This window comes from Sceloporus occidentalis, unplaced genomic scaffold, assembly GCF_023333645.1.
Source record: "Sceloporus occidentalis isolate IW3139 unplaced genomic scaffold, rSceOcc1.0.p SCAF_3, whole genome shotgun sequence".
Classification (NCBI taxonomy): domain Eukaryota; kingdom Metazoa; phylum Chordata; class Lepidosauria; order Squamata; family Phrynosomatidae; genus Sceloporus; species Sceloporus occidentalis.
Window position 1 is genome coordinate 206589131 of NW_028316983.1, and position 27870 is coordinate 206617000.

A 27870-nucleotide genomic window follows, 5' to 3' on the forward strand; every position below is an offset into this window, starting at 1 on the left:
GTCCAAATAGACCATGAGTCAACAGTGCGATGCGGCAGCTAAAAAGGCCAATGCAATTTTAGGCTGCATCAATAAAAGTATAGTGTCTAGATCAAGGGAAGTAATAGTGCCACTGTATTCTGCTCTGGTCAGGCCCCACCTGGAATATTGTGTCCAGTTCTGGGCACCACAATTCAAAAAGGACATTGAGAAACTGGAGCGTGTCCAGAGGAGGGCGACTAAAATGGTGAAAGGTCTGGAAACCATGCCCTATGAGGAACGACTCAGGGAGCTGGGGATGTTTAGCCTGGAGAAGAGAAGGTTAAGAGGTGATATGATAGCCCTGTTTAAATATTTGAAAGGATGTTATATTGAAGAGGGAGCAAGCTTGTTTTCTGCTGCTCCAGAGAATAGGACCCGGAACAATGGATGCAAGCTACAGGAAAAGAGATTCTACCTCAATATTAGGAAGACCTTCCTGACAGTAAAGGCTGTTCGACAGTGGAACACACTCCCTCGGAGTGTAGTGGAGTCTCCTTCCTTGGAGGTCTTTAAGCAGAGGCTAGATGGCCATCTGTCGGGAATACTTTGGTTTGGATTTCCTGCATGGCAAGGGGTTGGACTGGATGGCCCTTGTGGTCTCTTCCAACTCTATGATTCTGTGAGTGATATTTCAAGGTCTGATAGTTCAGAAATTAGCTTAAATTAAAACTGTTTTTATCTGTTCAAGAAAAAACAGCCTAACCAAGCAGTCTTTTAAGAAGAGCAATACTGAGCCCAAGTAACAAATACCTGAAGCAGCATCTTTCTTTCCTTAAACCACTCTGCCTCTTTCTTGACTACCGTACATATAAAAGCATATATTCTGCAACATTTCATATCTTTGTGATGGGCTTATTAATTATAAACTACCTAGGAACTCAATTCTGACTTTAACACAATAATAAAATGAAATACCCCACAAAGTATTATTAAATAGTCTGATCATTTTCATATGAGCCAAGCAGACATGGTGCTTTCTCTCCCACTTACATAATGTTTGGAATGAATACTATTCAGTACAGTATGATGGAAAAAAAACTTTGCTGGGAGTGGGGAGCAGCTAATTTCCATGTGAAATAACTGAAGTATGAATACCCATTGCAAAATTTCAACAAAGTGCAACTCTGTTCTATATATATTTCTGTGGCAGGAAAATCTGCAATGTTTAAAGTTTCTATTCCAGAAAACTTACTCACATTTGAATAAATGGCTGTAAATTGTTTGAGAAAGTTTAGATGTAAAGCAGAGAAAGATCAAAACTAAAGAGTGCAAGGACATTTTCCTATAGGGGCTTAAAACTGCTGAATTCCTAACTGAGCAATTATAATACTGCAATGTCAAATCAAAGAAAAGGGTGACATTTTGAAAGTGAGGATGAAACTGCACCATAGTGAAATGATGATACAGATTTATTACACTGCCAAAACTAGGTCACCATCAAATGCTGGAATTATATTAAAAGCAACAAGCTGAAAACAATACCTAACATTATAAAAAGTCACCTTGGAAACCAAGCATCTAACACATACAATCGTTTGAATGTATATGTCTTAGCTAATTCCAAAATCTTTTCTCTGCACATTCTTCATTCTTCTGAGTGAGCCATATTAAAACCAGAAAGTTTCTAATTAGCCACAGCCAGCTACATCCAAAATTAATTTTGTTGTTTTAAAGTGGTTTTACTGTTGAATTGTTAATGTTTGATGCTACCATTTATTTTCATTTGTAGTACATTACCTTAGTAGAAAAGCAGTACAAAAACTATTGTTGTTGTTGTTGTTGTTGTTGTTGTTGTTATATTTCCATCCTGCCCTTCTCCCAAGACTGGGACTCAGGGCAGTTATGTATTATATAGGGGACTATATCATGTGTACAGTCTCCAAACAGGCTGCTTACCTGGATCTAAGACACGGAGGTTGGTCAAAACAAATGGGGAACTACAGAAAGGAGGTGGGCCAAATATTTCATACTAATCCTTGATGTTACTGGTTCACAGCCCAAAATGGTGACTGGAGTTTCCCACCTTGAGATCTGGTTGTGTAGGTGACTCCCCTCACCGTTCCCCTTAAAGTTCCATATGGGTAAGATGAGGGGGAATGAAGCTGAACGCAGCTGGCACTTTGAGACCTGGCTTAGTTGCAAAGTAAGGACTATTTGGATCCTGATGCATTGTAAGTGAACTTCATTCCCCCTCTCATCTTCCAGTACGGGATGTGTGAACAGGAAATGAATATGATAATAATCAGCCAGCACACTGAGAAAGGACTAACATTAGCTGTGAGAGCACTAGCCAGAACCCTCCAATTGTGTTCAGTAATCAGGAAGTGATCTGTGATCACTCCAGTCAGTTATCTCACTGATTAGCAGTAAAACTGAGATTCTTCCCCAATGGGAACGGAAAAGGGTTTCCATCTGACTCTCTATGGGTTAGGTTTGAGACTAACTCAGACTGGATGACGGACATCTACCCATGGAAAAAAGATACCTTCCCCTACTTTAGATAAACATAGAAAGCAGTCAGTCAAATATGGTGCATGTCAGCTGAAAGCATGCCTACTGTCCAGAGATTGGATATTGTGAAACTGCATCCATCTGAACATTTTTACATATTCATATCTCAACATTTCAGAATAAGCCTAGTTGGCCTATGAAAAAAATATTTAAAATACCCTATAAGCTTTCACTATCTTACAAATTTTCAACAGAAATGAAAAACAACCAATAATCTTAAATTTTATCCCAGTTTGTTCTTGGAAGAAGATGGAGGAAGGCAAGGAGGAACGCAAGGAGGTGGAGAAAAGATATTTTACCTTTAACATTCCTTCCAAATCCCATTGAAGCAGGGACTTCATGGTCTATCTGCAGTTTGCTGTTTGCTTTCTCTTTCACTATATCGTCATCACTTGAAATATCATCAGCTATATTCTTTTTATTCTTTTTTTTCTGTCGAGGTGGAAGCTTTTTGGGGAAAGTAAACATAGGGAGTATAACAAGGAGCATTACAGTGGCACAAAGAAGGAATCCACTCCACCTAAAGTGAGGGAATAGGAAACAGCATCAGAAGTTAGTGGTATGTTTGTGTGTGTGCGTGTGTGTGTACGCAAGAGAGAGAAAGAGACAGAGAATTATACAAAGTTACAATGGAATAAATAATAATAACTACCATCGCCTCTAAACATACAGAAAATGTTTGCATCACAAGAGAAAGATAATACAATAACGGTAATTTTGTTACCATTTGTCTGTTAAAATAATAACCTTCTAAGTCACCAAGCAGAAAAATTGACACAAGAAACATAGGTGACATAATGCAAAGTACATTTCTATTAAGCCAACTAAGAAAAGGAGACAGGATATGCAGCCACAATATTACCATCCCTGATTTTATGCAATGTGCTTTGGTCCTCACACTAATGTGTTCCAAGTCTATATAGCATAGGACCTTATCATACCAAGTCTGTATAGCATAGGACCTCTCCTTTCACCAGTACAATTGATGTACACTCACAAACCAGCCATTCTGAATGAAGTAAGAGACCTCTTGGAAAAAAAGAATTGTGACATTCTTAACCTGGGCTCTATATTATTCAACCTGTAAATTCTACTATGTGCTGTTTTAAAAGTGAAAGTAGTGTGGGTAGCATCAGTGTTGCATTCGAGCTGGGACTCAAAGGGCCTGAACAGACAGGCCAAAATAAAACTGCTTCGGGTCACTTTGGAGGTATGCTGTTTAAATGATGCATGCGTCGTAAGAGGCCAGAAGCTGCACCAAAGGTACGCTCTAGTCCTTAGGACTGGAGCGTGGCTTTAGCACAGCTTCTGGCCTCTTGGGATGCATGCATACCTCCAAAGTGACCCAACACAGCTTTATTTTGGCCTGTCTATTTGGGCCCATAGAGTCAGTGTTTTGGAACTTTTCTATTAGCAGAGATGATTGCATCAACTGTAATCCACCTCAGGTGGCTATCTTCCCTCTGAGCATAGTTGCAATACAGTTAGCTGGATAAAAAAATGATTTTCTCAGCAGCAATATAATATTGCAAGCTATTCTTATAATGCAAATATTTGACATGGATTAATCTTGAATAGGCAATGAAGACATATTAACCTTACAAAAGAGAGATGAGACTATTTTAAACTTTATTCCAATCTTTCCTTTGTAGAGATGATCATCATAGGAATGAAAGTTGTTAAACTGCCATATCCATAAAACAAATGGATATGGTTCAGCCCAGCTGTCTGCAATTTCAGGCTCTCTTGATAGGTACTGCAGTGGGGAGTGGGGAGGACTGTCATGATGTTTGACTGTATGACAAAATTTACCATGGGTTAGTGTAGCCTACCTGCATTAGATTCCAGCCTAAATACAACCAAAAAGATAGAGATAGTCACTTTCCAAATTCCTTGGTCACCAGGTACTGCCAAATTCAACTTTGCTGAGATAGCTGTTAAAAAGCTGGCCGTACCATCAGCAGAAAACCAATTAAAAAGCATCTGGTAGAAATAGGAAGCTATCAGCTTTGTGGCTATTCACTGTCCTGTAAGTGTGCCTAACTACAGCACAACACCCTTATTACTATCGAGCAGATGTTTGACACTGAATGTCTTAAAAATTTAAAACCATGCCATTACAAATTAAAACCCTGCTATTATTTCTTTGGCTAAATTGATATCTCAGTTCCCTGTGATGCTTGTATAATTATAACGAGTATTTTATTGTGGCTGCAGCTGTTGCTAACCTACTTTCTGATGAAATAAGAAACATTTGTCAACTCTTGTGAAGCGGTCTGAGAATAGATGAGGCTGTTAAATTGTCAGCATTAAGCAGGCATGACCCAAGGCAATGCCTGGATGAACAACTGTACAAGAATCCCATTACAAAGCTGCTGTGAGCTTCCCCATGAGAGATCTGTAATTCCTTAAATTACAGATTTCCCTCCTAAAAACTACTAAAATACTATCAAGAAATACTTGCCAGGATGCCTGGCAAGAAAATAAAGTGTCCATGGGTCCCAATTTATATTGAGGGCAGGGTGGGGAAGCTTAAAGTTCCTTTCACCCCATGATCCCAATATGGACTGGGTCACCATGATTACTTTGAGGTAAAGGAGAAAGCTACAGCTAATGACATTTTAAAAGTAACATATACTTGTCTCACTGTTCTTTGCATCCCATAAATGACCTCTAAAGCACCACTGCACTGAATTTAAGTTCCATTTAACTATGATGACCATCAGTTGTTGATAAACTTGTCCTCCCTAAGTCTGTACAGCTTATTTATAAGACCTTAATACTGTACAGAGCTTAGAAAAATTATTTTTTCAACTCCCAGAATTCACACACACACACACACACAAAGAGAGAGAGAGAGAGAGAGAGAGAGAGAGAGAGAGAGAGAGAGAGAGAGAGAGAGCATTAAACACTTAACATACTTTAAACGTTGTTGTAAACTCTTACAAATTATGGGTAACAATTAAGAAACTGTTTTGAAGCTCTTGATACAATATATCTTTCAGTTAATCTCTGGCATAGTGGTTTGAATGTGGGACTATGACTCGGGAGACCAGGGTTCGATTCCCTGCATGGCCATGAAACCCACTGGGTGACCTTGGGCAAGTCACACTCCCCAAGGGGAAGGCAATGGCAAACTTCCTCTGAACAAACCTTGCCAAGAAAACCCCATAATAGGGTTGCTTTACGGTCACCATGTCAGAAACAACTTGAAGGCACACAGCAGCAACAAACTCTTACACTGGGATTGCTGAAGACAGAATAAAATGTTAAGCAGTCTTAACAATTTTCATAAATGTTCCATTAGATGAGGGATGGGCAGAAGGGGCAGGGACACTCCCCACCCCCATGGTCCTCTACAGGTTGCACAGCTGCTCCCTGTGTGACCAGAACATGAGATCTGACATGATATTACTTTTGGTTCCTGTAATCAGCTGAAATACATCCAGTGCCTGTAGTTTGGGCGGAAAGTAGAAAATAGTGAGGGGCAAGTAGAGTCAAACCACTTTTGTGGCTATTGGGGTGTTTTTTAATTGTTTGTTTGTTTGTTTGTTTGTTTGTGGGGCTGAAAGAAATTAAAATCGGAGAGGCTGAGCAGTTTTGGAAGTCTTTAAAGGTTTTTGTCCATGGTCTATACCCCCCTCTTCCCAACATTAGAAAGTTAAGCAGTCCCAGTTATTCAAATGGATGAAAATCATACACAGTTGCAACGTACCAGTTACCAATGAAGCGAGGATCACTCTGGTCAATATGAACAGTACTTCTAGGATCCACATAAAATCCAATAAGAACTCCTCCTAACAGATATCCTGCTGCAGGACCAAGAGCTCCCATTACATACATTATAGCTGTAAAAATAAAACAAGAAAAATTCCAAGTACATGTGCAATTACACCATATCACAGACAACGATATTAAAGTTGTTTGCAACATTTTACAGATAAAAAAACAGAAAAACAAAGTGCTCTCCTAATCACTGCTTTTCCCTCAGTTTCCAACAAGTTTTCATTCCCTTGACATCACAAGGAAAACTTTCTATGAAGCAAGCTCTACTTCTGATAGTAATGAACAGCAACATCTGTTGTTTCTCTTTCCACTTTTAACAGCAACAATATATTCCCCATGAGAAGATGGTAAGAGAGAATTGTGCTATGTGTTCTCTAAAAGCTGTTTATTGAGCAAGAAACAAGTAGAATAGGTGGGAAACAAGAAGAGAAACTGTCAAACTCAGCTCCAAGACAAAACTTGCTCCCTTGGTCTGCCTTCTTCCACTTAGGTGTCCTCTAGTTTATTGAACTACAATGCCTATGGGACTGTACAATGCCCATGGGGCCAGAGGCAGCCCCTTTCTCCTCTGGATGGAGGCCGCAGCAACAAATGCTGTGGCCTCCACAAGGCCTAAAAAGAACCCGCTCCCAGATGGTTCTTTTGGCATGCTCGTGTGCAACAATGACATCCATGCAGTGTGGTGCAGCGCAGCGTGGTGCTGTATGGGCGCTGCACTGCATGGATGTCATCGTTGCATGCCCTGTATGGACAGGAACATGCAATCATGGGGCCTGTGCGCCAATAGTAGGGCTAAGCACATGCAGACGCCCAGCCCTACAGAACCCTAATTTCAGCCCCAGGCCGGTGCAAAACACCGGTCTATACTGGGCCTATGTGCTAATTGGGATGCAATTACAGGGTCTTTGTAGAGCAGCAGGGCTGGGGGAAGCTGAAATAGACCCTGGAATACTTAACCTAACCAAAAGGCAGTTGAATCTTTCTACAAAATTGCCAATTGGATGGCATTCTCTGCCACATCTAAGGGCAGCAAGCTAGCTGAGAGGCTGCATAGGGAGCTGTGTGACACACAGCTCTCTCCTCTGGCATCTTGCCATTGCTGCTGCTCAGTATCTGCTACCTGATGTAATGGCTTCAATCTCCCTTACGACAGAGTCAGCCCTGCTTTTTTCTTTGCATAAGAAGCAACTGGATGGCTTTTCCCCAGCAGTCCACACCAAGATGTAGTTTTAAAATAGTAGGGCAGTGATAGAACATGTTTATAACACTATTAGCACTCAGTTTAAAGCAAGACACTATAGCCTGCATAGCAACAGTCCTGATATATCAGTGCTACCCAATTCTTTTCAGGTTACCACCCCCTTTCCTCTCGGATGTCAACCTTTGCTTCCCCCCATGCCCATTTCTTGATATCAGGCCTACTGTACTACTGCAAATCCAAAACAACCAATCTCAGTTGCTGCTCAATTGCACCTGGTCACCCTGGGAGCAGCAACCAAGCAGCCAGTCAAGCAGTAACTGAGAAGCCTCTTGCATGTGCTAGTCTTGTGGGAAAGGCCAACGTGAGTGAGAGGCTTCTCGGTCATTGCTTGACTAGCTGCTGCTCAATTTAAGAAGCACAACCCTCCCTCCAGTCCATCTGGTGCCATCCAGCCATGAAGGGAAAGATGCAGGTCCAGCTCCATCAGGCCTGGCCTAGATTAAGAAGCAGAGCCCTCGCTCCAGTCCATCTGCCTTGGTCCAGGCATCAGAGGGAGACAAGAACTGCTGGACCTGATCCCCTTCCCCACCACCATTCCCTTCTCTTTTTGTATTGTGCCTTTTTAGATTGTAAGTCTGAGGGCAGGGAACCATCTAATTAAAAAAAATAATAATTGTAAGCCGCTCTGAGAGCCTTTAGGGTTGAAGGGCAAGGTATAAATACTGTAAGTAAATAAATAAATAAATAAATTGCTGTTCCCAAGGTGATGAGATGCAAAGGATCCCTATTGAGGAAGGACTCTCAGTCCTTCACTGGGGTGGAGAGGGTCACAGCTGGCTTCCCACTTTTCTCCCTGGCAAGGAAGGACTCTCAATCCAAGAGAGACAAGAGGAGTCTAGAAGAATGAACCCTGGATACTACTCTTCCTCAGAGACATGCTTTCCCAAATAGTTTCAAGTCACTCCGAACCCTCACACACAAGCACTGTTTCTTCTACTATCTCTTTTCTCGGCCTGCCCAATGAAAAAACACAGGAGCAGAAACACAGTTCCAATTTGCCAGCTAAGTCCCAGCAAAACCCACAAAGTTTAAGCAGAGATTCAAATGTGAAAGCTTATTATTATTATTATTAACCTTTATTTATGAAGCACTGTAAATTTACACAGCGCTGTACATACAATCTTTTTAGTTAGACGGTTCCCTGCCCTCGGACTTACAATCTAAAAAGACATGACACAGAAGGAGAAGGGAGTGGTGGAGGGAAAGGGTAAGAGGTCTAGCAGTTCCTCTCTACCTCCAAGGCCTGGACCAAGCAGATGGACTGGAGGGAGGGCTTGGCTTCATAATGGATGGTTAATCTTCTTCCAGGGAAAATACATACTCTCAAGTAGGATAATACATATACAGTACATAAAATTGCTTCTTAAGCAATTCTTACTGACAAGTAATTATTTGTGTTACTGATCCAATACATTTTAAATTGTTAAGATTATATGTGAAATTAGCAGCTCTTGTGGAGAAGGCTGGTAGTTTCATGCACAGTATTAAAATCAGGTGGTAGAAAAATTCTGGAAACACTATGTTTTTCTGCACCCACATCACATTCCTGGTCCTCTCTTTTCTATGTCCTAAATAATAAGGATCTGTCCAACAAGTAGATCTTAATTAAAGTAAAACAGGCAATTTCAGAAGTAGATAATGTCTGAACCAAATTCTGAAATTTAGTTTAATAATATATTCTATAAAAATGCTGACAGTGGTTAATATAGTTTAAATCTGCGCAAACACATAAAAACAATCAAACTATCTTCACATGGACTGTCTTACTTGACCAGGGACTCTGTAGATATGAAATAGGGATGTATAACTGGATTATAATTATTTATGTAAAAAAACACACATAAGTTACCATTTATCTAACACAAGACTATATGAAAGGTTATTTTTTAAAAATCACAGCATAACATAAAAGAAGCAACTTACATCTCTTTCTTATATATGATGCTCAGAAAGAAGTGCAATTGAGTTCAATGTGATGGTTTTCAGCCACATGAATGTAGGACTGCAGTTTCTCCCACTTTTGAAGTGAGTTAGAAATACCAACAAAATAAAGGGTTTTTAAAAGCAATAGTAAAATAGTTCTAGCATTAATAAGTGAATATTTATTCATTCCACCAGACAACAACTACCTTCCTGTAATTCAGAGTGCTTCTCCATAAGGAGTTTATCACACTGTCTTTTCCTATCCTTTCCTCCTGAGTTAGGCACGGGATGAAAACCTCTAAATGTGCCCAGGCAGGAGGCATCCCATACTCAATCTGGTCTTCTCCCCTACTTTGCAGAGAACCAGAAATTTCCGTTCTTTCAAAAAGTGGCAGAGAAGTCTTGATCAAGTATGGGATGCCATGATTGGGTATGGGATGCCTCCTGCCTGGGCACAGAGCCATAAGATAAAATCCATGTTTAAAAGTTTTCATCCTGTGCCTAGTTTGCGAAGAAGGAACGGGAAAGGGTAGTGCAATAAACTTCCTAGCCAAACTTTTAAGGTATGCATTTATATAAGGAAAACAGCATAGGGCAGAAGTTAAAGACTCTCTCTCCTAGTACCGTTGTTTCAAGCAAACATTTTAAAGGGGAAGGTTAAAAAATGGGAGATTCCATCACAAATCTTCTGTGTAATGATATCTCAGGCCCAAATTGACTGTATTTAACAGTGGAATGTGACACAGCTGTTTAGTCTAAGCAGATATTGTACAGCATTTATTTAGTAAAGCTTTAGACAAGTTTCACAGTAAGCAGAAATACTGTATGGTAGAGATAAAAATGAATGCAGACTCTCTTCCATTAGAGATGGGAATGGTGCCCAAAAATTAAGATTTTAAAGTACTATATGCTGGAAAGATTCTTTAAATATTCCTTACTGGCAATATCAATATCAAACACATTGATTCTTTAAAAAGAGACTGAGAGAGACATAGCAGCATACTTAACTCTTCAGTGCATAAATAGCGATTAGGAAGTAACACTGCTCTTGTAAGCAGGTTATATTTTTCCACTGTAAAATTTAATGAGTATTCTTTACAGTACCTACTAGCTGCTATTATCAAAGAAGAGCTTCTGCACTGCAGCCCTCATTTCATTTGCAAAGGTGACATATTCTATTATTTTAGAATTAAGGTGATGTTAATATGATTAGGAGCTGGGAGAGTGGAATAGAGAAATAAGATCAGTTGATCCACAACCCACTCCTATAGGATAAGAAAAGAGAAAAGCTGGACCTATTTCCTGCAGGGAAGAAAAGAGACCAAGGGCTCATTCCCACTTACATTTAAACCGGTTTGCGATTTACCTTCACTTCATGTTGCTAAATTCCAAAAGGTCCATCATTCTCACTATGAAAGTGGATCTTTCATTATCCCCTTGAAATTGCTTCTTCTTCTTCTTCTTTTTTTTTTTGGCACATTGTCGTCTCCACTAGTTTGCACCGCTTCAAAATACTATGTTAATCATCTGTGCATCATCAGTGATGTAAAAATTGATAGAAGATTCAATTCATTGGTGTTGCAAGTAATTGTAAGTAGTTTCAAAATCAATTAATCAAATAGTCTATCAATTTTATTTTATTTTTAAAAAAATCATGTGCCCATAGGTCACACCACAAGCACAAAGGCAGCACTGGAGGGAGGGGGGGATGGTGGATCTACCAAAACTTGAGGAGGGATGGTAAACACCCCTCTGCCACTAGTCCTTTCCCTCCAGAATGATGCGATTAAGATCTGTCATTCCCCTTGTTGCACACACTTCAGAACCAATTCTTTTCAAAAGAACTGCCAAAGGACTAATATCAGGAAAGAATGGGTCTCTTGTGTTTGCCTCGTTTCATTGCAATTGAAACCAATCACAGTAGGATCGGAACTGGTTTCAAATGGGAACAATGGTCATATAACCCAATTAGCAATTCGCTTTAAATCATATTGGGAACGTGGCCCAAGACAAGCAAACGAGACCTCAAATGTCATGGCTAAGAAAGACATTTATTTGTTATGCCTTCAGCAAGTACAGCACCTGAAAAAGGAAGGTTGTGCTACAAGGGAAACCTATAAAACCAACTTCTAATATCATAGAACTGTAAGATTTATATTGCTGCTGTTATGTGACTCTGACCTATGGCAACCCTATCATGAGCTTTTCTTGGCATGTTCTACTCAGAAGTGGTTTATCTTCCTTTGAGTTGTCCAGAATTGCCCAGTGGGTTTCCACAGCTAAGAGGAGATTTAAACTCTGGTCTCCCAAACTCCTATCCAACTTTCAAACCACTACAACATGCTTGCTCTGTATAAAGTTTTGTATACCGAACATTAAGTTCAACCCACATCAAACAGTTCTCAAGAGGAACTTATCAAAAGCTTGCCTTAGGCGCGTTACAGACCGCCCCTTTGGGGCGGCCTGTAGGCGCACCTTTCCCCGCCGGATCGGGGCCTCAGCAGCCGCTGAGGCCCTGATCCGCTGCTTTCTGGGCTGCGGGGAAGCGGCAAAAGGCCCCTTCCCCGCAGCCTGGAAAGGGGTGTCCTTGGGGCCCCTTTCTCCTTTGGTCCGTTTGAAGGCTGCGCCCAGCGGACCAAACCAGGAAGGAGCTCCAAAACGGAGCTCCTTCCAGGGTCGCGGAAAGGGCGCCCTAGACGCCCTGCCGCGACCCCAATACGTCACAACTGCGCCGCCTCGTTTGGAGGCGGCGCGGCCGTGACGTATCGATGGCAGTGGCCGTGTGGAATGGCCGCTGCCATTTTGTGCGCGCACAGCGCACACTAGGGTTAGGGCAGTGCAGAAGCACCGCCCTGCCTTAACTCTAGTACGCGCTCTGCGCGTACTTTTAAGCCCATCTGTAACGGGCCTTAGTCATCCAAAACTAGCTATATCTTCATTTCATCTATATTCCATTTTTCTTTCCAGAAGCTTATTTTCCCTCGCATAAGGCGAGGGCGGACTGTATATGGAATAGGGCCAAAGACCTTTTAAACCTTCAGAGAAAAGCTCACCTTTTCCATGTCAAATATCTGAGTATACTAAGGAACTGAAGAGTTAGTAGTGATAACAGCAATAATATTCTAATACTGATCTCATGTTTAAAGCATCTCACATTTATTGTCCTGTTATAATCCTTACAATAACTCTGTTCTGAAAGCAGCTATAAATGGGGCGCTGAGCCCAAAACTGGCATGTTTGTAAAACTTTGTGAATTCATGAAAGAGATACTGGGACTTGTTGATCTGTTTCTTTGCTCCTTCTTATATCAAATCAGCACTCAATCAAGATCTTCAGTCCTCATCAAAGTGGAAGGAACCAAGGCCAGGGTCTGCCCTGGGTAACGTGCCACCATCTAAAGGTCCAGCAACACAGGTATAGCTGTCGACAGAATATTTTGAGGCTCAGTTCTCTTGGAGAGCAGGTCCTCAATAGGTGGGTTGGATACTTTAATCGGAAGATCTATGACCTTAGCTATTCTGGTGACATCCACTGCAAAGGTGCAGAAGTAATCCAAAGGGAAAACAGGAGTTTGGTCTCTCACCCCTGGGTCAAGAGAGAAAGGAGAGGAATCCTCTAGAGAAGAGCAACCTGATTTCTCCTTTAGTGAAGATTCAGTGAGGATGCCCCTATCAACTGCTCTGGGAGACTGAGGAGGAAGAATAGGAGGCATTGAGTAGAAATGACCTTGTGTTGGTGTCAAGATAGGGAAGACTATGCTAGACTCAGGACAATTGGGATCAGCTGGATTGGAAGCCAAGCAGCAGGTTCCCTGGCTGCCATTGTACCTGGTACGTGGAGGGAGCATAAGTCATGGGGAGTGATGGTCTTTACAGCAGTCCCCATTAGAGAAATAATAATCATAGTATGGGCCCCAGTCAAAATACAGGGAGTGATGCAAATAATAGAGTGGAGAACACAAACTGTCCCCACAATGATGAAGAGTCCCTTTAGTAAAATAAAGAGGGAGAACTATAGAGATTGGGAATCCTCCTGGGACCAAGAGCTACTCTGGGGTAGGATAGGTAAGCAAGCCAAGGTTCTCTGTCATGTTTGTAAAGAATCTCCCCTTCCAAGTAGGAACTAACGACTTGTACTCCATTGGACTGCACATTCAAACTTCAAGCAATTGCATTATTTCCAAGATTGGGCTAGGGAGACAATGAGGACACACCAAGGAGCTGAGAAAATGAGGCAAGGATGAGTGGGGCTCTTGAGTGGAAGGATCCAATGTAACTGAACATTGGCAGGGGTCAGAAACTGGTCCTTATCCTTCTTTGGCTCTACTAAAGCTAAAGGGGATGGACATTTCTCTTTGTGTAATGGCTTCTCTAGAGGCTTGCTGAGCCTAAGTAAATAGTTTCTAAATTTTTGAGTCCTGGAAGACAGCTTAGAAGCCTGTCTTGGTATTGGGACAGGACCACGGTCAGCAATGGACATGTACCACATGCAAGGACCGCAGTCTGGAGGGCTACGAAATATTCCTAGGCTGCATGAGATGCTCTCAGTGTAACAGCATAATCCATGTGTATTAATGTTGCATAAGGAAAGGAAGAGGCACTAGGGACCAAATTGCAAACATAAGATGGCTAATGGAGTGCACCAGTAAATTCCAAAAGAAAATCAGCATGTGCTTTATAGACTATAGCAATGCCTTTGATTGCATAGATCATGAAAGGCTATGGAATGCCCTTAAAGACATGGGAGTGTCAACACATCTAATAGTCCTAATGAGAAATCTGTACTCCGGACAAGAGGCTACTGTGAGAACAGAACAAAGAGAAACAGAATGGTTCCCAATTGGCAAAAGGGTCAGACAAGGCTGTATCGTTTCAACTTGTATGCAGAACACATTATAAGAAAAACATAAGAAGGACACAGAAGAAGGAGGAGTGAAAATAGGAGGAAGGAATATTAACAATCTAAGATATGCAGATGACACAAAAGTACTAGCAGAAAACCTCACAGACTTGGAACACCTACTAAGGAAGATCAAAGAAGAAAGTGCAAAGGCAGGCTTAATGCAGGGACGTAGCCAAGGGGGAGGGGGTCTTGGGGTCTGGACCCCCCCTTCCATTAGAAAAATGAATGGTGTGTGCCACTGTGCCGCCGCACTCAAGCCCCATTATAATGGTGGCACTTAGTCTGGACCCCCCCCCTTCCTAAAATCCTGGCTACGTCCCTGCTTAATGTTGAACATAAAGAAAACAAAAATAATTACCACTGAGGACCGGAAAGAAGAAACCCTTAAAGTGAACAAAATTTGGCTGCCAGTCCTGAGGAATAGCAAAATGCAAATGGGAAACCACTCAGAGTCAGGGGCTTTCCCAGTAGATAATGATCACCAATTAGCAGACACTAATCCTCTTTTGCATTAGCCTCCCAGCCTGAGCCCTGCCATCAGCACAGAACAATACACATGCAAATCACTCCTGCATTCCCAGGCTCACACAATATATATATATATATATATACACACATACACACACACACACACACAACTTTTCCCAGGCAAGCATTCTCTGAAGATGCCAGCCACAGATGCTGGCGAAACGTCAGGAAGAAATTCTTCTAGAATATGGCCACATAGCCCGAAAAACCCACAAAAAACTATGGATGCCAGCCATGAAAGCCTTCGACCTCTCCACTGAGGACCTTCACAAGTTCAACCTAGACAATGAAGAAATAAAAATAGTAAAATAATTCCCATATCTGGGATCAAGCATTGATAGAAATGTGGACTTCAGTCAGGTAATCAGAAGAAGATTAAGAAATGGGGAGGGTGGCAATGAAAAAACTAGAAAAGATTCTAAAATGCAGATATACAACTGAGCACAAAAGTTGGAATCCTACAAGCCATTGTATTCCCTGTTACCATGAATGGATGTGAGAGCTGGACAGTTAAGAAAGAAGATAGGAAGAAAATCCATTCATTTGAGATGTGGTGCTGGAGAAGAATGCTGAGGATTCCATGGAAAGCCAAAAGGACAAACAAATGGGTTCTAGAGCAGATCAAGCCGGAAACTTCCCCAGAAGCCAAGATGACCAAACTGAGGCTGTCGTACTTCAGACACATCCTGAGAAGGAAGGACACGTTGGAAAAGACAATAATGCTGGGAAAGGTGGAGAGAAGTAACAAGAGAGGAAAGCGACATGCTAGATGGATGGACTCTATTAAGGAGGTCATGGGTATAGGGTTGCAGGAATTAAGCAGAGCAGTGGAGGACAGAAGGTCTTGGAGAAGTCTCATTCATAGGTTCACCATGAGTCAAGATCGACTTGAGGGCAGTTAACAACAACAACAACAACAACAAAAGAAGTACCTAATCTCGTTTTGGAAGTTATTGTTCCATATACCAATTAATATTGTAAAAAATCTTTGTCAGTTGCTCCCAAAATAACTGGGTACAGGGGTGATTCTGGTCAAATAAAGAAAATGTCATTCAGACTACTGAAGGAAAATAAATGTTAAAACAGCAATTAAAACACCATCAGAAACCCTCTAGCATTGCTACTTCCCTCATATTCAGTCCACAAACATTTTCAAAATGTCAGCATAAAATGCTTACATACTGGTGTGTATATGTGTATACAGAAATATTCATAATTTGAAGTCACCAAGTATGCTCCAGAGAGCTTTTATAGAAACAATGACTTTATTTTTCAGCTCAGAGAATCAATGTCCTATGCCCTATTAATGATAATTATACATTTTTAATGAAGTTGGCATTACCTCTAGAAAGAAAAAAATCCAATGTTTTTCAAATGATTTATATTTACAGTTGGTTGAAAGCAGTGAAGAAAACTATACTATTCTGAGCCAAAGGAATCCAGTCAGCTGAAAACTGTATCTATTCAGTATACCTTTTATCCTGAGAAAAACTCATAGTGCCCAATTAGACAAGATCATGGAGATCAGTGATCAAGACCCAACTGCGTGAGATACAGACACCACAAAGTAGAGTGGGGTTATGGCATATGCAGGGAGATGGTGGTGTATTCTTTACTCTTTTATTTATATTTATATTTATTTAGGTATTTATATCCCGCCCTTCAGCCCTAATGGCTCTCAGAGCGGCTTACAATAATATTTTTAATCAGACAGTTCCCTGTCCTCAGGCTTACAATCATGTTTATTGTTTTATATACAGCGCTGTGCAAATCTACAGCACTATATAAATAATAATAATAATAATAATAATAATAATGTCACTTCCTAATGAAAACTAGCCAGGCAGCCACCTACCACCTTACCAGTCATGGTAAATTACACATACTTTAAGACATATAGATAACCATTACACATATTTTTAAATTTCAAATGTTTAATATAAAGGGGTATTTCAATGTTCAGGTATCTTTTGAGGAAATTAATTGCTTTGAATATAAGATGACTGATATAAATAAATCTGAATCAAGGTTAGACAAATTTAAAACCACAATATAACGATTAATATGTAATATGATATGCTAGTGTCTAGTGAAATAAAAAGGTACAAACGATATCATTTCCCGGGTCCTTTAAGTCTAAAGGAACATATTCATTAACAATTCATTCTGTTCTATACAGCAGCATACATCTCTGTAAAACTGAAGCTATGGTCCAACGAGTTTCTTTCATTACACAAAATTCTGTTATTTTCATCATCTACCTTACTTCAAAGAGTAATAAAATATTTGGAAAATGCACTATTTTCCATTTTTATTTAACTAAAGTTCACATATTTTATCCATAAAAACTGGTCAGTTTTGTAAAGCCTCTTCTAAAATCAAGCTAGGGGAAAATACTCATTTTATTAACATACAAATCACAAACAAGAAATATTTTCAGAGTCAATAGCATGCACAAGTAGATTATCTTATTCACACATCAAGTCACATAACATATGACAAACATAAACAGTATGTAGCACATTACCAAGGAATGATGTGCTGCTTTGAATTATAAAAGACTTATGGCAACGGCCCTGAGTCATCTATTGAGCCCTACCTTCTTTTCTGAAGTTCCTCCCAAGAGCCATCTCAGCACTGTTTCTTCTTTGTCCCACCACTCCATCTCCCTTTCTCTCTCCCCTCTCGATAAATTTAAAACTGCAAAACCCACACCCTGTATGTGTTTAGCTCTTTCTTTTCAAAGAGTAGGAGGATCAATCAATAACTAGTAATTAAGAAAAAACTCATTATACATCATCCTAACTAATCTATGCACATATAATCCATCAATTTGCAAGCTATGCACGAACCTAGAATCAGCAGATGCTTCCTTTATTTGACACGAGAGAATACCATGGCCCATAAAAATAGCTAGATAACACCATGTGTGATTTGATCCTTCACTCAGTTGTCACAGCCTTTCTAGTAATGACAAAGAATCAGAGTATTGTTGAAACATTTCCATCATTCCAGCAGAAATTACGGCTCATTTGAACAAGTCTGACTTGCATTTGTACAAACACTGGCCCAAGTGGTTTCAGACTAGAAGCTTCCAATAAGAGGTATGCAAAGTTGTGCTCTGGACTATAATCCAGCCACCCAGTACAGCCATTGACCGTATTCAGTAGGGGATCCTGGGAACTGTAGCCAAAAGACAGGATTCTACAGAAGTACACTGTTTAAACAGTATGTGTGGAGGTGGCAGCAATGAATGAAAAAGGCTGCCAACCCACAGACCAGATATTCAAGAAATATACTGCTCAGCACTGACAGCCTTGTCCTCCTATTCTGTTACCTTTTCCCTTCTTGTTTGCCACTCCCTTCACATTCACTGTTGGCATAAATACAGTGGCAGAAGATTTCAGCCCCAAAAAGTAACTTTGCTAAGCACCACTTACAACCATATGATCTTAAACCTGTGAGATGCAACTGGCCAGAACATGCAGAAATGCTCCAAGAAATTGTATGTAGTAAAGTAAAAGACTTGCAACTCAGTTTTAGCAGCATGAAATAGATTCAATCTGATTATATGTAGCAATGCCTCTACAACAAAAAAAAGGTCAAACCAGGTGTGAAAGTAAAAAGTGGCAGGTTTAAAATATTAGAGAGATATCTGAAATCTGGTGGTGGTGGTGGAACTTCCAGAATGCAAAGAGTGAAGGTGTGCCTAAGAAGGTGATCTCAGCTTTCTGAGCCTACAAGTCAGAAAGTCAAAAAGAAAAAGAAAGTGCCAGTAACTTGACCAGAAGTAAACCACATACAGCCTGAGTCCCACACCTCCAATACTGAAATTTGGCCAAGAAACCAGGAAAACCCTTTAAAATAAGAGTCCTCCCTAGACTGAAAATGTTTTTGGTCGATCACCAGAAAATCTCAGTGGTCTGGCAACAGCGGTGCAGCCTGTAGTGGGCTGTGGTGGCAGGTTGACCCTTGAAACCACTAATGCTTCCCAACCCTCAGGTGGCTTTCACTTGAATCCAGTACTATGTGGGTAAATCAGCTGGGTGTATGAAGAAAGAAGACAGGAAAACTGGAGGTGGTAAACTCTTTTCCACTGAAATATGTGGTCCCTTGGAAGGAGGTTGATGTATGGAACCAGTATCTCTTACTCTCTCTCAAGATCAAAATCAAAATCATAATTCATTCTCTCTCTCTAACATATCTACCTCTCTGTAGTTCTGCTTTTTGCGCTGCATGGAACAAGAGGTTTCTCTCCTTTTTTTCGCCTAGGCAGGGCCTACAACTGGCTGCTGAGGAAGTAACAATACAGCCTGTTCCTCCAACAATTGCCTAAGCAGCAGCTTAGTCTTTTGCTCTGGAAACCAGGTGTGTAGCTACAGGAGAGCAAGAGTATCCAACCCCATGAAATTTACCTTCAATCCCCTAATTTCTGGCATTCCAGAGAGTGAGGCACTGACAATCATTCGAAGTGATTGTTTATTTCTTTATTTATTTTATTTCAGGATTTATATCCCACCTTTCTCCCACAGTGGGATTCAAACTGAGAACTGCTTTTGCTGAGTTCACATTTCCTTGGTAACGTTGCCTAGCTTTTTTATTTGGATGCCTAAATTACATTTAATTTATTTAACTTTAGATGCCTAAATCATACAGTGGGCCCTTGATATCCGCTGGAGTTTTGTTCCAGGACCACCATGGATACCAAAATCTGTGGATGCTCAAGTCCCATTATATACAATAGCATAGTACAAGAGTGTCCCTTATATAAAATGGCAAGATTTGCTTTTTGCAATTTACATATTTTTAGAATTTACATATTTTTGGAATATTTCCAAGCTGTTAATGTTTGAATCCCTGGATATGGAGGATTGACTGTATTTCTAAATGCTAAAGCAGCAGTTCCCAACCTGTGCTCTGAGGAGCCCTTAGGGCTCCATGTGCACTTCCCAGGTGGTCCACAACCACTCCAGGAAAATGAAAGAAATAAAAATTGAATGAAATTAAAGAATAAGAAGCAAAACGTAAACACCATTAACTTGTAAGACATAGGGTAGGCCTCTTAGAGGCTATGCCATAGAAAGTGATTCAAAAAAAGGCTCCATGAGTCAAAAAGGGTGGGAACCCCTGTGCTAAAGTGAAGTTTTAAGTTACTGCAATGCTACAAATTTAGGGACTAAAAGAACATTTCACTTGCAGGGATAACACCCTCATTCTCCTCCCCCACCCCAACTATATACCTGCTGGAAAATGTAAGAGGAAAGGTGAAGGGAAAGAAGAGTAGCCAAGAAAGTTCTGCTGTGGGCTGAGTAAGAAACTGCTATAGGCAAAAGCCAACCTGGACTTCAGGAGTTAACCACTCCTCTTGTAAATGGAAAGACGTAATGGATGAATCAAGTTTTTATATATGGCAGAATGTTCTCAGCAAAGCTGTCAAAGGGAGAAAGGGTGTTCAGCTCCAGCAACCATTTCCATCTTAACCCACACAATTCATGGTTTATGAAACCTGGAATGATTATCTAAACTGGGCCAATGAATTACATTAAATTGGTTACCTAACATGATACTGTAACATAACAGACAACCGCAACGGTATGACATAAGCTTAGCATTAGATTTATTATAGTCCTAAGAATGGGGACCATTTCTTGTTGTCATTCACAATATCATTTCCCCTTTATTTTTTCCCTAATCTTTAAGTATAGCCCAGGTCACATACATTAAGAATGCTAAATGAAAAGTTATAACACAGTGCGATATGGGGTAACATGAATTTAATGAATCAAACTTTCAATGGTATGAAATTATTTTTAAAAAGTTTGACTTACAAGTGTTCCTTGTACACCTGTAATTACATTCACTATAGAATATTTGTCTTCAAGGGTAGCTTGTGCAAGCCTTAAAAAGTAACCTTCATCACCCCAGTGTTTGATCCATTTATCCCAAGTGAAATTCACTGAAACATAACACTTGGAACTGCAGCTCTGTTTACTGAATCATACTGATAGGAAAACAAAAGGTTTTTAAAATTAGCATTGTGTTTTTAACACTGTGGTTTTAATAATACCACAAATGGAGCAATGCTGCTGGGGAGACACTGACTAGGGTTATTCGAGGCCAACGCATGATTTTTTTTTTTTAATGAATGATGATTTTTACTCTGAGTGACAGCACTGTCTCAGTCCATGCTGTGATCCTTAACTAAATTTTCATATCTGAGTTGAGAAACTGACCGCAAAACAAACACCATAAAATCAATGTCTGGAAGAAAGCTATGATACAAAATAGAAAGGGAAAAAATGACATAATCTCTTGGGACTGAGGCCAAATCTAAAAAGGCACAGCAAGAAGCCCTATGGCACACTAGAATCAAATTAATCTATCATGGCATTACCGTTAGCAGGCAACAGTCTCCTTCATCTAATGAATGAAGCAACTGAAAAGGCAGACTGTATATATTATGTGTACAACTAGTTTTATATTCCTAAGGCTAAAAAGCAGAGGAAAAGTAACAGAGAACATCACTAGGTTCTAATGGTAAATTAGAGAAATGTACCTAATCTGGCCTAAGAAACCAGAAGGATTGCATCAGAGTGCAACCTATCCTTCTGTATCCTGATCTGACCAGACTACTCATATCAATTAATACTCAATTTCCATAGTTGGAAACAGATATCAACATAACTGGTTTTTGTAATAAGAACCTCATTAAATTCTAATTCTAAATTGGTCCTAGAAAAACAACTCCAAACAATATCATTGTTAAAATTAAATTTGCCAAGAACATCCTGACACATTTTACTCAGTATTTGCATCCAAACATTAATCTCTCTAGATGAAACCTGATAATATATTACCCGCCTCATATAACAGGAAAAGATGAGGTGACAAGATGTAGTTACAGAATATAAATACATTATTTTGACTAGGTCTACAGAACAAGAATTTAACAAAAACTAATGTGTGGAACCATTAAAATGCTTGCAGAACAAGATAATTACACTTAAAATGCAATGGCTTTCATTGGAATTAAGCTATGATTGATTTTTCATATAGATTCCATCAGGGCCAGTTAAGGTCATGGAGAAGAGTACACTTTGCTGGGACATGGATAGTCCAAAGGGAGATGGGAGCCCCTCCCCCCCAGATTGCAATCCTACTTATTATATTTAAAAAATGATGATGTATAACAGGCGTTAGGATATTTAAAGAGCTTTATCTCCCTATATCTACTGTCTAGAATAATCTTGTGTAATCTGCTAGAGCCAATAGGAAGCAGTGTTAGAACTACTGAAGCAACACTGTGAACTGCTAAACGGTCTGGTCCAACAGCAGCCTAAGGCCCCATCTCTAGAACAGAACATGCCTTTGCAGTTAAACTAGGATTGTGTGAAAATGACATAAAAGAAATTTGTTTTCCTCTATCACATGTGTTCTATTATATCAAAACCTACAAGTGTCAGAATTCCTTGTGAATAGGCTGGAGGATGTCAAAGCAAACCACTACAAAGCAATGGGAGTAAGTGTTGCCTCATTTTCTGGTACAATCTGTAGTTCTCTAAGGAAATAACCAATTCACACATAGACACAATTTCAATAAAACTCTGGATAATACCACCTGTAATCACAGTGTGGCCTTGATATCCACTAGGGTTTGGTTCCAGGATCACCATCACCCACACGGATACTAAAATCTATGCATGCTATGGATGCAAGTTCTATGGAGCATGCTATCTTTGTGGAAGTATTTTCCCTGCACAATTTAAGATCCCTCCAGCTGTCCTTTTCTTCCCTTGATATATGCATTTGGGAATGAGGTAAAGTGTTTTCCCGAATCCCCTAAATATTCCTGTTTTTTAATGCTCCTTTTCTCACTTTTCCCTCCTCTTGGCAACACCTAAGTTTCCAGTGATTTGTCAATGAAATTATTGTTTACATTTTATGAATTATTCAATAAAATTCCATTTCTATGTAGTTTTGTGTAGACGTGGATTGATTCCAGTTTGCCTAAAACACACCACTGCTAAGATTACACAATTCCTTAGGCATGTGTACCTAGAACATGCATGAGTTCATGTATCGGTTCTTGAATGCACACCTGGTCGCAGACTGGTATACCACTGTCTGAAATCAGACTCAAATATACAGATCTGTCAAATACTGATAAACTAATTATATTTGCTAAATTTGCAAACTATGCACTGCCAATATTTTGCTCATTACTTCTGCAAATGCCTCTGAGATGTTTTGAGCTAGAAAGATATGTAACATCACACATTCTGTTTTTGTTGAATCAGGTTAATTAAAGTAACCATCTGCTAAACTAAAGAAATTGTTAAAGGCACAATTCTATTTTAACTTTGAAGTTCATTTTTACCTAAATTGATAACTGAGATCAAAGTACTACTATTAAATATTACAGTGTTGTGCATTTTTGAGATAAGAAACTAGGGTTTTTCCCCTACAAATACACATTTAAAATGCACAATTTCTTTAACACCCACCCATATCATTAGTAACTGCTAAAGCTATCCTATTAAAAAGGTAAAGCATTCCTATAGACTAAATTTTAATTGGTTTCCTAACAGAGGATAATGAAGAGGCTAGATGAAGAACTGCAGACATGTGAGTATTGTATATTTGCCAGAAAATTTTCTTTAAAACTCTCCAATGTACTAAATTAGTTGAAAACACACAGGTGTCAATTAATATCCTGCAACAATTTAAATAACACAGCAAATTTAGTGTGAGAAGCAGCAATCTGCATATTGCATGGTGTCAAAGTATGTCCACCACAACAACACGTTGATTATTTTGGATTCTAGGGAGGAAGCTGAAGAGCAACAATTCCAGCATGCCTCAACAACAAAATTTAACATGCCTTCCAGCAGAAACAAAACAAAATAGAAAACCTTGAACAGCTGCAGTAATATGTGTTTCACCTGCTTTCCAGAAGCCCTTGAAGATAGGTCAGAATCAAAATCTTTGAATCAGTAATAGGGGAAGTGGGGTGGGGGCATGCTTGCTTGGGGAGTTAATGGAATAAGAAAGATTCCAATGAGGGAAATTCATAAATACATAGCTCAGTCACAATGTCACATCAGCTCTCTAATGAACCCTGTGGAATCATTCAAGATAGTAAAGGGGAAAAGGCCACAACTCCCATGATCGATTCTGCACATTCACACACACCCAACCCACTGCTCTCCAAAACAGGTTGCCATACAATAAAGAATACCTGCACTTCAGAATATGCTTTAATAGAGTTTACATTATTTTAGGGGGCACAAAAACACCACCCAAAAAAGAAGTCAAAGCCAGATGCTACTGGATGGTACTCCATGTACAATGTATTCATTCTGCTCCTTATCACTTCAAATACAATGCTTGAGAATATCAGCACACATATTAAGCTGCCAGTCCTTGCTAAATGAATTAGATGATGATCCTACATATATGCTATCATTTACTGTATACATTAGCACCTTATTCTTAATAGCTAAATGTGAGCATTAGCAAAAATGTGGATAATTATCAGTCAGATAAAAGAATTTGTTCCATAAACACTAATAAGCATGTGATAAGATTTGCATGTGTATGCATTTTAGTGTCTGATTTAGTTGTAATAAATAAAGCAATGCATTCACAAAATCTGACTAAAATTGGTATGTATACAAGCTCAATTATTTTTTGGACCAGAATCAAAGATTTCTTATCATACATACTTACACTAGCCTTTATCTCTGGTACTGATAACCAGTATGACTGGGGGGAGACCAGGTCCAGAACTTCACTGAACCATGAATCTCACTCTCCTTCGCATGGTTATTGTGTGGAAAAAAGTGGAGAGGACAATAGCTTTATAGGCTGCTGTAAACTCTATGGTGTTCTGCAGTCTCTGAAAATGTTGCTATGTGTATTAGGTCTTTGTTGATGAACAAATGTGCATATTAGTACAAACGTACATGTAAGTATAGTAGAGAATTTATCTATTAGATTAATAGTCTACTATAGTAGTGAGAGTATACATTTGAAAACTGCTGAGTTAGTTGAGTTGGCATATGAGAGCAAAGAGGGAAGGTACTGATGTGTGTTTGTGTTAGCAAGTGAAAATTAGTGAGAATATAGTCAGCATTGTTTATTGTTTTGGTTAAATGGTGAGGGACAAATTTAGATTAGACATACTTAGCCAGACAGCTATTTATTTGAATAATATGAACATACCAGAAAGGCTTATCTGGAATCAGTATGCTCTATATACCAATGACTTTTCACTTCTGTAAAGTTGGTGTTCTCTCTCTCTCTCTCTCTCTCTCACACACACACACACACACACCTATCTCCTGACTGGTTAGCACTAATGGTGCTATAGGTTTTCATAAACAATTGTGTCTGTGATGGCAGCAATACAATTGGAGTGTGCAATTATATAGTAGGTACCCAACCCATCACCATAAGCTTCTATGGATGATGGTGTTATGGGGTGAGGATGTAGTCCTGAAAATGTAGCAAAAGCAGTCTTAAACTGGATTATTTCTGCAGTGTGTTTTAGACCTATGACAGCTTCCTTTACAGTACTATACAGATTACTGCCTACCTTTGAAGAATTTATGATGTTTGCAAAAACTCTAATAATCTATCTGGCAGGGTGAAAAATATTTGAAATTCTTCATCTGTACACGCAAGAACAAGATAAACAAAGGTTTACATCCGTAGTAGTCTGTACGCAGTTTATCTCTACACTACTATTCTCTTACAATAAGGCTTCCTAAAATTTCATGGTTGTCAACCAAGCTATCCCAAAGGGAACTGAATTAAATTATAATAAGTACAACCTTTAGCATCTCTAAATATCCACCTCCCACAGCAGATGTTTCTATTTGAAAATGCATGTAGGGAGTTCAAACAAAACAGCAGGGAAGAAATATCTGTCTGAGCCAGACTGAAAGGACCTAATACAGTGATGAGGTTCAAGTCACTATAGAAACTTCCATACACTTTATTCTTACACTATTGTCAAATTAAAGGATTGGAATCTTGTAGCCTTTCAGTTGTCATTGGACTGGAACACACTCCCTCGGAGTGTAGTGGAGTCTCCTTCCTTAGAGGTCTTTAAACAGAGGCTGGATGGCCATCTGTTGGGGATCTTTTGATTGAGAGTTCCTGCATGGCAGGGGGTTGGGCTGGATGGCCCTTGCAGTCTCTTCCAACTCTATGATTCCATGATTCTAAACTCTAGCAGCCTAAGCCCGTATAACAGGCTATATGAGGAACATTGGGACTTGTATTCCAACAACATATGAACAGCTATGTAATTCTCTTCCCTAATTTAACCCTACATTTCTGTAAGTGACACCTTGGTCACTTCTCAACTCACCCCTACCACATCTCCTCAAATTCCTAAGTTTATTAGCTCTGAATTACTGAGCATTACAAACAATACAGTTTATACTATTGATACTCTAAGTCAGGGGTAGGCAACCTGCGGCCCGTGGGCCGGATGCGGCCCAGCGAGGCCTTGGAACCGGCCCCAGCCCGGTCCTGCTGCCGATTGCCGCCGGGGCCTTTGGCATCTCATGCGAGGGGCATGGTGGGGCCTCAGAAACATGCATTTATCTTAACATTTTTTAAAAAATCAGCAAAATTTTTTGCGTGTCCTCCATTTTTTATTTTAAAAGTGCCCTCCATTTGAAAATTTTGTCCTACATTTGTCCCAGTTTATTTATTTATTTGATTTTTTTAAAAATTATTTAATTATTTATTTTTTTGCTTCGGCCCCCCCAGTTGTCTGAGGGACAGCAACCCGGCCCCTGGCTCAAAAGGGTTGCCTACACCTGCTCTAAGTGGTGGCCATGGACCACTGTCATTGGCAGCCAGGTCCTGGAACATTTCCCACAAGCAAACAGTTGTATCCTATAGACACAAATGTGATGCCACTCCTTGGCTCACTGGGGGGGAAATAACTGCTGATCCTCACAGCAGATAGATTGAGATGAACTGGTCTATACTACAATCCTATATACATCTGCTCAGAATCAAGTCCCATTGAATACAATGGCCCACAGAAGAAAAAGTGTATTAGATTTTAGCTCTAATTGCTCTGTTTACACATTTATACGCTGCCTGTTATCACTTGATCCCAGGGTGGTTTGCATCAGTGCTTGTTAATGTAGGGGACCAGCAGGGTTCATTCCCCCCACCCCCATGAACCAGGGTTCAATAACATATCTGTACTTCTTGACTACAATTGTTACTTTCTTTCCTGGAAACTCACCACAAGTCAGTAGTCAATAGCTTGTAGACCAGTACTGGGCCACAGACCTCCTTCAAAGAGGTGGTTTAAATCATTATGTATTAATCATCAGTTTGAATTAAATTACACAAACTCTGTTTTCAACCTGGTTTGTTAAAATGCTGTCACTTCAGAATGATCCAGATATTCTGGAATGAAAGCTACGGTATTTCCCTAGGCTAAATATTCTGAAATTCCAGCATTTAACAGAAGCTTAAGGGGAGTGTTGATGTAAGCCTGCCTATTATGGAACTGTCATTGTTACAAATTGGGAGCTCAGCTGACAAGAATATGGATTATAAGGAAAACTCCTAACTGATTCAGACAGACTGACAAACTACAATGAACTCCCAAATCTCTCATATAAGGATAGGGATGGAGGAACAACACCCATTTCATGACTCAAAAAAAGAAAATGATTATTCATCCTTAGTCTCATATCAGTAAAATGAGAAAGTATTTTTTTAAAAACTGCATGTACACAATCGCCTCCTATAAAGGCCTATAAAGTAGCTCACAAATAATAAAAAATAACTATCTAGGGGCTCGTCAGACCACCCCAAGGGGCAGCTTGCAGCTGCCCCTTATAGCACTGGATCAGGGCCACAGCAACTACATGCTGCAGTCCTGATCTCTGCTTTCTGTG

General features: G+C 39.8%; 1 protein-coding gene across 2 annotated transcripts in view; it reads right to left on the minus strand.

Annotated features, from left to right (window-relative positions):
* LOC149317403 (solute carrier organic anion transporter family member 5A1-like) overlaps positions 1-27870 on the minus strand; it is a 67891-nt gene that overhangs the window by 25979 nt on the left and 14042 nt on the right. For both annotated transcript variants that reach the window (XR_016280630.1, XM_089517429.1), the window contains exons 3-4: positions 6248-6380; positions 2832-3052 (exon numbers count right to left, since the gene is read on the minus strand). Coding sequence is in view for 1 of the 2 variants with exons in the window: in XM_089517429.1 (XP_089373555.1) it covers positions 2832-3052; positions 6248-6380 (354 nt within the window). In the remaining variant the exon portion in view is untranslated. The remainder of the gene's footprint in view (positions 1-2831; positions 3053-6247; positions 6381-27870) is intronic.